The following is a 9323-nucleotide window of genomic DNA, read 5'->3' as shown; positions in this document are numbered from 1 at the left end:
TCCTATCCACAGAGCTTTAAATTCCAAGGACAGACACCCCTCGCATACCCTCCTCACCCCTCACACATAGAGAAAGCAGGGTTTCCCAGCAGGAGGAACCATCTGAAAGGCAGAAGAAAGATGGGAAGGGGTGGGACCGGGCAAGTCACATGGGTCCCGGAGCCACCCCACCACTGCTCCACCCCTGCGGAATGGGTGCCAGACAGACGGTCACACATCTGCCTTTATTGGGAGCAGCAGGTGGGACATTTCCAGCAACAGTAAAAAAATTAATTTACAAAAGCAGGAATTCAGTGAAGCTCCTGGTTGGAACCTGAAAGAGGAGAGGGGGTATCAAAATGAGACCGATGACCCTTCTTTCCACCTCCTTTTCTCACTGGACCCTGTGCTCCTGGGGCAAGGGCTGATGGGCACACTACTCTGAAGCTGAGCCACCAAAGCCGATTCTCAGTGACCTGTTCAGTGGATTATCTGCAGCGAGGGTTTTGGGGGTTTTTTTAATCACTTAGTCAAGATTTATTTTACTCACTGAAAACATTCAAACTAACCACAACGGTACTCCTAGATTCTGACCCCCTTCTAATCCATTCCCAAGCAGCCTCGCCAGGTCAATGGTGTATGATGTGTAAGGATGCAAATGTCTAACATGGGAAGACTGTGCGCACAGCCCTATGAAGTGTATCCCAAAGCCCCGGGCCGTGTGCAGAACTCAGAATGAAAATGTAGGTCTCAGATCCCCATTTGGGACAGGGAAAGAGGCACACGTGCCTGGTGTCCCTCTCCACTCTGCTGAGTCTGTCATCATTAACCAAAGTCTTCCACAGGCCTGAGGACCCCGCTGATGCAGACGTGGGAAGCTTCTGTAGTGCCCACCTTCTCACAGCTCTTACCCTTGGGAACTCATACGTAGATGCCAACCCAGAGCAGCAGGAAGAGGACTCCAAAGCCCATGAAGAGTGAGGCCACCAAGGAGATGAGGAGCTCTTTGTAGATATCCCGAGTGTACTTGGTAGAGGTAACCTCATAACTGGCAGGGTGATTAAGGAGAAGCAAAGGGATGGACTGCCTAGGACAGGAAGCCTGGCCAGTGCAGCTCTGGGAAAAAGGTACAGGGTGAGCCTTCTAGAAGGCTTGCCTGGCTCAGTGTCGCCAGGAAGAGGGGCCTGAGAGACGACCTGGACTCTTGTTGCTTCATACCAGCCCTCAACCACCCATGGAGAAAATCTGCCCAGAGGGGTTAGGTCACTTACCCCAGGTCACACAGCTAGTGACCAGTGGAACTGGCACTAGCCCTCAGATCTCCTGCCGCCTGAGCATACCCTTTTACCACTTTCCCAACTTCAGATTCCCTATCCCCAACCTCCAGTCCGGCCAGGCCTTCTGTTCACTATCCTGGAAATCTGAAGAGCAAACTGAGCTCCCCTGAACTTGGGAAATAAGGCCAGCACCTGACCTTGGACATCAACAGCTTTTCTTCAATCTCCTTACCTTCCCCCTACCCCCACACCAGAGCAAAACTGGCAGGGTGCATGTACCCAGCATGGTTTCTCCCTCGGTTTCCCACACTGCTAATTCTGGCCCACTGGCTGCTCAGTAAAAGGATACACGAAGAACCAGGCGGTAAAGAACATGCCAATTGCCAACAGCACCACGGTCAGATGGGGGAAGACAGCAGGGTTCACTGGGCTGGTATATCTGCTCATGGCCTCGAGCTCCTAAGGGAGGGCATGAGATCAGAGCTATCAAAGAATCCCAGGACTTAAACCTGAGGGGGAGTGTGAGGTCATCAAGGAGCCTCCTCCTCTAGGGCTGTTAAAGGTCTGTTTCAGCCTGGGAAATACGGAAGTCCTTCAGAACCAACATCAAGCGATTCCATTTGTAAATGATAACAATGACATCTTAAACTAAGGTGACGCTTTGCTTTTTCAATATGAGACAAGAAGGGCAGCTAAGAGTCAGAGGCTGACACAGAAGGTGATGGATAAGCTATCGATCAGTGGTCCCTAACATTTTTTGAGACCACTGATGACTATGAAAAAAAAGTATGGACCCTGCCCAGGGTAAACCAGAAGCAAGAAAAAGTTTGCCTATAATTTTAGGAGCTTTATGGACCCATGTCTGTAGACACCAAGCTCAGAATCCTGCTGTAATTCAGAGCCTGGGCCAGGACCCAATCTCAACTTCTACATCTCTAATTTTCACACTACGCTATTGTGAAATCTCAGGATCTACTGGCAAAAGACTTCAGTTAATAATCTGGCTCTACTGAATAATATGAATCTCAGTAAAATAGTTATAATAACACCACTCACAGAGTTGATGTGTGATTTAAGAAAGATGACGAACGTCAAAGCATCTAGCTCACTTCCTGGCATAGAGTAGTCATTCAAAAGGTGTTTGTTTCCTTCCCAAGCTTACAGGGAAGATTATGAGATAATGCTTGTGAAGGAGGGCTGTAAACGTAAAGTTCTGTACAAATGTTGACTTCTATTGTCACTCACCAGCCAACGGTCCTAAAGTCCAGAACATAACAACTCTAGAGAAATAAATGGACCCCATTGTTCTAAGAGACACTGGAATTCAATTCAGTAAACATTTATGCCCCCTCCCCCCCAAAAAATGATAAAGACAATCGCTGCCATTTATTGGGCCTCCAATTGCAGGCCCTGTGTTTGGCACTGGGAACACAAAGATGAATAGACATCATCCCAGGGCTAGATGCACGTCAGATGGTGGTCACTAGGAGGCGTGGCAGATAACAAAGAAGACCGTGACATGTGGCAAGAGGTCTGTACAGAGGTTGTGGGAGCTCCCAGGAGACAGCGGCCAAGTGCCTGAGAGAGTTGGACGTGCTTCACCAAGAAGGTTGACATCTGCCCTGGGCTTTGTAGGATGAGTAGGAGTTCAGCAGGAGGAAGAAATTTCCAAAGAGAGATAACAGCTTAATCACAGGTAACAGGAATAAAAGCTTAAGGTATTAAAAATGCACCTCACACGCCTCACCCCTTAAAAGTCGCGAGATCAAAACCTCAGCCTAACGAGTCCAGGGCAAGGGGCTTCCCTTCCCGTCCCTCCGCCCAAGCCGGAGGATACCGGAGCCTCCCGCTGTCTGGATCTCGGGCGTCAGAGGCCTTCGCGAGAGAAACGGGGTGTGGAACGGGCCCCAAGGGGTCCTCACAGCCCTGCCCGGAACGCCCCAACCCCCTCACCATTTTGCCAGGCACAGGATCATCCGCCGCTCCGCCACCGGAATAACACGTCGGCCGCAGCAGAAGCCCCGCTCAGCGGAAGAGGAAGTGCGCCCGCGCGAGTGGCATTGTGGGATTTGTAGGCCCGTGGGTCAGGGTGTAGCTGGGGCTGGGACCTGTGAGCCCCTGATGTGGAACTGGGGCAAGCGATAGTGAAGGGTAGGGCAGAGCCGCTGAGAGGGTTCGTTCTCCCCGGCGGGACTGTTTGCCACAAGGGGAGCTGGCCGAGGGGGTCGGGCCCTGCACCGCATTTCCCAGGAGGCTGTGCGCGGCGGCGGGTCACGTGACCGGAGCGCGGGCTTTGGAAGGTGGCGGAGCGCGACAGGATCCGCGGCGGAGCTGAGGAGGGTGCGGGGCTGAGCACCGTCCTGGGCAGCACGGGACCGAGCGCTAGCTGTCGAGACCTCGCGCCCCAAAGGCCAGGTGAGACCTCATGGGAAGTGTCTTCGAGGGCGGCGGGGTCCGCCTCGCTCTGGGTGCTGTGGGGGGCCGTCTGCCGCGCGCGGGGCGAAGGCCGGAGCGCGGGCCCGCCACCTTCCCGCTGTGCGACTTGGACCGGTCGCCTAACCTCCGAGACTCTTGCTTCATTTGGGGGAGGGAGGAGAGATAGCTTCCACTTAATGGGGCCGTTGTGTATTTTGACCAAGATCCTGGATGAGAGACATTTTGGAGACTTCACTGGTTTAGATCTCTTTCCCGCCTCCCTCTGTTGGGGGCTGTGGGAGGCTAGCCGGCCAGCAGGCACTGACCTCCCCGTAAGCCTTCTAGCAAAGCAGCCAGCCTGAGGCCGGACCCAGAGGGTCGAATGACCTCTGCGGGAGGAAAGGGTTCCGAGCAGGAGAGCTAGAGGATGGCGGGAGGAGGGCACGGCTGAGCAGCAGTGAGAAAGGGCAGGCCTTATCTCAGCCTTGGCGTTGGCCCCCAGACTGTGAAGGTAGGTTGGGAAGCAAAGCATGGAAGATCTTGAGGACAGGTTGAGGTGTTTGGAATTAAGGCGGGGGGGGGGGGATGTAGCAGGGTCACTTACGCTTTAGAAAGAATCCTGTGAAAAGTGGGAGCAACGAAAAGGTCTAGTGTAATATTTCTTGGACTGTTGGACACATACATGACACAAGATGACTTTAAATGGCACCCAAAAAATCCTTTTTTTTTTTTAAAGATTTTATTTATTTGACAGAGAGACACAGCCAGAGAGGGAACACAAGCAGGGGGAGTGGGAGAGGGAGAAGCAGGCTTCCCGCCGAGCAGGGAGCCCGATGCGGGGCTCGATCCCAGGACCCTGGGACCATGACCTGAGCCGAAGGCAGACGCTTAACGACTGAGCCACCCAGGCGCCCCCAAAAAATCCTTTTTAATGGTTACACATTTAACACATCAAAATATAACTGATACGGCACAGACATTACTGCTTAAGAGGAGTTCTCTTTTTCAAATCTGAGTTTTTTTTTTTTTTTAAGATTTTATTTATTTATTTGAGAGAGAGAATGAGATAGAGAGAGAGCATGAGAGGGGGAGGGTCAGAGGGAGAAGCGGACTCCCCGTTGAGCAGGGAGCCTGATGCGGGACTCGATCGTGGGACTCCAGGATCATGACCTGAGCCGAAGGCAGTCCCTTAACCAACTGAGCCACCCAGGCGCCCCGAAATTACTTGAGTTTTTAAAACAATGGTGTCCATTTAAAGAAAATATTAAGTGAATGAAAGTACAGGTTTTAGATGGAAGTGGCAAAAAATTGTGAGGGTGGTTTGGGTCTAAATGAAGTTCAGGAAACACTGCCCCAGGAAATACTTGTGAAGGGGCCTGAACCACAGAAGTGCAATGTGGGACTGAGCAACTACAGGTTGCCAGGCTTCTAGATCAGGACCTAGGGTCAGGTAGGAGCCATGGAGTTCACATTTTCAGACTTAGTGGTGGAGAGAAAATACAAAGAGAAAGACTAAGAATTCCTAGCAACCTCATGGTAGAAGTAGAAACCAGTCTCAGTGCTGAAGGATTACTGAAGGGAGACTCGAGCAGCAGCGTGTGAGGAAGCCACATAACTCCCATTCAGATATGGTTTTTTGCTAGTCCTTCTTCAGGGCTACTGTATCAGTCAGGGTTCTCTGGAGAAGCAGTAAGATATAGGATATGGACATATATAAGGAGATTTATTTTAAGGAATTGGCTCAGGTGACTGTAAGAGGTTGGCAAGGTTGAAAATGATCGGGCTGGCCCACAGGCTAGAAACTCATGCAGGAGTTGATGCTGCAGTCTTCAGGCAGAATTTCTTTGGGAAACCTTACTCAGTTTTTGCTGCCAAGGCCTTAAAACCAATCAGGCCCACCCATATGTTGGAGGGGAATCTCCTTTGCTTAAAGTCAACTGATGATAGATGTCACAAAATAACCTTTACAGCAACACTTGGATTAGTGTTAGAGTAAATAACTGGGTGCCTTAGCCTAGCCAAGTTGGCACATGAAACTAACCATCACAGCTGCTAAGAGGAGCCAGAGGAAGAGTTGGGGATGTTCAGTGACTGGCCTGAAGGTATACAGGAGGAATGTATGAATTGGCAAGAAGTTAGGTAACTCGTGTTTATTTTGCCACTGTGCACATTCAGCCTTGTATTATGGTTGCTTTTGTACCTGTGTCATCTTTGTTTAGACAGTATTTGCTTGTCCTTCAGGGCTTGGTTCTGTCATTATGATCCCTGGGCCCCTCAGGCCAGGCACTCTCGTCCTCCCACACCAGTTGTAGCCCTTACTGCATGCGAGCGCTATTGCTGCCTTATCCATGAAACCTTAATAAGTCCCTCGACATCAGCAGGATCTTATTGCTGTTAACACCCAGGTTTTTCCCCGATATTCAGGAAGCCTTGGTATTAACTGAGTGGGCTCCCTTGCTAGACAGTAAGTTTTTTTGCAAATGGTGACCTTGTCTTGTTCATCTTTTCATCTTCTGCGGTCCCAAATTGGCGTCCTTTTTGTTGTGCTCAGTTTGGTCAGTTGAAGACATGAAGTTGGTGAAATAGCACCAGTTATAACCCTTGATCCTTTGCATCCTTTAAGTTCCTCCTCTTCTTACTTTACTCCTTTCTTTTTTAGCTGTCCCTCCTCTGTGTTGCCATGGGAATTCAAGGCCTGGCCAAACTGATTGCTGATGTGGCCCCTGGTGCCATCCGGGAGAATGACATCAAGAGCTACTTTGGCCGCAAGGTGGCTATTGATGCCTCTATGAGCATTTATCAGTTCCTGATTGCTGTGCGCCAGGGTGGGGATGTGCTGCAGAATGAGGAGGGTGAGACTACCAGCCACCTGATGGGCATGTTCTACCGCACCATCCGCATGATGGAGAACGGCATCAAGCCTGTGTATGTCTTTGACGGCAAGCCACCGCAGCTCAAGTCAGGTGAGCTGGCCAAACGCAGCGAGCGGCGGGCTGAGGCCGAGAAGCAGCTGCAGCAGGCTCAGGCTGCTGGGGTCGAGGAGGAGGTAGAAAAGTTTACTAAGAGGCTGGTAAAGGTCACCAAGCAACACAGTGATGAGTGCAAGCATCTGCTGAGCCTCATGGGCATCCCATACCTTGATGCGCCCAGTGAGGCCGAGGCCAGCTGTGCTGCCCTCGTGAAGGCTGGCAAAGTCTATGCCGCGGCCACTGAGGACATGGATTGCCTGACCTTTGGCAGCCCCGTGCTGATGCGCCACCTGACTGCCAGCGAGGCCAAGAAGCTGCCCATCCAGGAATTCCACCTGAGCCGGATCCTGCAGGAGCTGGGCCTGAACCAGGAGCAGTTTGTAGATCTGTGCATCCTGCTGGGCAGTGACTACTGTGAGAGCATTCGGGGCATTGGGCCCAAGCGGGCTGTGGACCTCATCCAGAAGCACAAGAGCATTGAGGAGATTGTGCGTCGGCTCGACCCCAACAAGTACCCCGTGCCAGAAAATTGGCTCCACAGGGAGGCCCAGCAGCTCTTCCTGGAGCCCGAGGTGCTTGACCCAGAGTCTGTGGAGCTGAAGTGGAGTGAGCCAAATGAAGAAGAGCTCGTCAAGTTCATGTGTGGTGAAAAGCAGTTCTCTGAGGAGCGAATCCGCAGTGGGGTCAGGCGGCTGAGCAAGAGCCGCCAAGGCAGCACCCAGGGCCGCCTGGATGATTTCTTCAAGGTGACTGGCTCGCTCTCTTCAGCTAAGCGCAAGGAGCCCGGACCCAAGGGATCTGCCAAGAAGAAGGCAAAGACTGGGACAGCAGGGAAGTTCAAAAGGGGAAAATAAATGAGTTTCCCTCCTACCTCCTTGACCCCAGAATACCTGCCTTACGGTACCCTCAAGAGCTAGCACTAGAGAAACCTCTGGGGGCGGGGAGGGGATTGCATTGCTTCTCTAGCTCTACCCTTCTCAAGTAGTGCTTTTTTCTTTTGTACTTGATCTTATGGCAGGAATGCCATAGAACTACTTTGTTTTCTCTTTTAGCTCAGGAAAGTATGTCAGGCTCAGAACACCTCTCAGGCAATTTACGGACACTGAATCTATTTTTAAATGAAAGTGAGAGCAACAAGTTTTGAAGAGGGAGTGGGAGATAAATGGTAGAGATAGCAGACTGGACAAAAATGATTTCCTGGCTGGCCAACTGGTGGCCGATGGGAGTGGGTGGTGGAACCAGACTGCACTTCTCTCTGGCTCAGCCTTGACCCACCCTGTGAGACAGCCATCAGGAAGTCTGAGTCTTAACAGATGGGGAGAGCTGCTGAGAACTAAGACAGGCAGGGAGAGCTGGAGTCCCTGGAGTTGGCAGCAAGGGTCTGATTACTGGTTATGTGTCCTGGGGTGGGCAGAAACTTGAACTTGCTATGTAACTTGAGTCTTCACATTGGTTATTTAGGGGCACAAGATGGCGAAATTCTAATGTCCTCTCTGAGGCCGTCAACTGAGTTGAGACTTTGGGATAAGATGCTATTTTCATGTGCTGTTTTTGTTTTAAAGATATGAGAAAAGCCAATAAAATTATAAAAGTAACCAGAATGTCACGTTCTCTGAGAACATTTGAAAACATCTCGAGTGTCCCCAGGCTTCAGGCAGTGTAATGTTCTTTTCACGCTGAAGAGAACATCCCAGACTTGTACCGTTGCAAGAGGTTTGAGAGTGGCCACAAGATGGCGCCACACTCCATAGAATGGCTAAAGCCGCTTTGGCAGTACTTAAGCCATTTGGAGGAGGATGCCTCGTTTAACTAGGAAAGAAGTTTTAATAAGTTGAATGGGTTTCTAGTTTCCCACCTACTGTGTGAGATAAAGGAACTCCTTTGAGAAAGCCTCACAATTTCGATCAACTACTTCATAGCATCCAAGCATTTACCTTACTAGTTTATAAATTGTGAAAAAACTGCACTTCAGAAATAACTTTCATGTTCCTTCTGTGACATCAAATTCAGGTTGCCGTTTCCCATAGAGATGGAATGTTTTAAAAGTTTTATAATCCTGATAAAACTTGGTGGGGAGTTTCTAATTTTTTAGCATTCCTGTCGCTGCCATTTGAAGTTAACAGGCACACTTAAGCAATCTGAAATTTAAACTGCCAATATTCTAACAGATTAAGCGGGTAAAGACTGGTGGTTTTCAAAATTTCTAATGGAGCAACGTATTTTTCAAGTGAAATCTTATGTGGAACCTCAGGATTTGAGCTTCTCTGGTTGAAGCAGGAGTGGGACATAGTCTCCCCAACAGTGCTCTCATAACTAGGGGACTCCCAAACCACTGGTAGACAGTTTTGCTTTTTTTTTTTTAAGATTTTATTTATTTGACAGAGAGACAGCGAAAGAGGGAACACAAGCAGGGGGAGTGGGAGAGGGAGAAGCAGGCTTCCCGCGGAGCAGGGAGCCCGATGCGGGGCTCGATCCCAGGATCCTGGGATCATGACCTGAGCTGAAGGCAAATGCTTAACGACTGAGCCACCCAGGCGCCCCTGGTGTAGACAGTTCTATTCTGAGGGCAGGGATCTTGGTTTTGTTCACTGCTGTATCCATCAGTTGAATGGAACGGGTTTTCTCAGATTGGACTAGGCCACACAGCTTCTGGGAGTGCCAAGTAATCGAAGTCTGTGGTAAT

At 50.3% G+C, this 9323-nt stretch overlaps 2 protein-coding genes across 3 annotated transcripts; one reads left to right on the top strand and one right to left on the bottom strand.

Annotated features, from left to right (window-relative positions):
* Nucleotides 1-205: 205 nt before the first annotated feature.
* On the bottom strand, nucleotides 206-3357 carry TMEM258 (transmembrane protein 258). 2 transcript variants are annotated; one of them, XM_081797994.1, is made up of 4 exons: nucleotides 3210-3357; nucleotides 1606-1715; nucleotides 874-1027; nucleotides 206-313 (listed from the first exon to the last, which is right to left on the bottom strand). In XM_081797994.1, the coding sequence occupies exons 1-3, from the start codon at nucleotides 3210-3212 to the stop codon at nucleotides 901-903; spliced, it is 240 nt and encodes a 79-aa protein (XP_081654120.1). In that variant the 5' UTR covers nucleotides 3213-3357; the 3' UTR covers nucleotides 206-313; nucleotides 874-900. The 2 variants fall into 2 exon arrangements, with proteins under 2 accessions (XP_081654120.1, XP_006730388.1); XM_006730325.3 differs by having other exon boundaries at nucleotides 891-1027; nucleotides 3210-3355.
* A 166-nt stretch (nucleotides 3358-3523) lies between these two features.
* Nucleotides 3524-8235, top strand: FEN1 (flap structure-specific endonuclease 1). The gene is made up of 2 exons (XM_081797993.1): nucleotides 3524-3671; nucleotides 6331-8235. Exon 2 carries the CDS (start codon nucleotides 6352-6354, stop codon nucleotides 7492-7494), a length of 1143 nt encoding a protein of 380 aa, XP_081654119.1. The 5' UTR covers nucleotides 3524-3671; nucleotides 6331-6351; the 3' UTR covers nucleotides 7495-8235.
* The last annotated feature ends 1088 nt before the right edge of the window (nucleotides 8236-9323 follow it).

Source organism: Leptonychotes weddellii, chromosome 11, assembly GCF_054177405.1.
Source record: "Leptonychotes weddellii isolate Sample4059 chromosome 11, ASM5417740v2, whole genome shotgun sequence".
NCBI lineage: Eukaryota > Metazoa > Chordata > Mammalia > Carnivora > Phocidae > Leptonychotes > Leptonychotes weddellii.
Note: the sequence above shows the minus strand (reverse complement) of the source record. Positions and strands in the feature narration are given on the sequence as shown.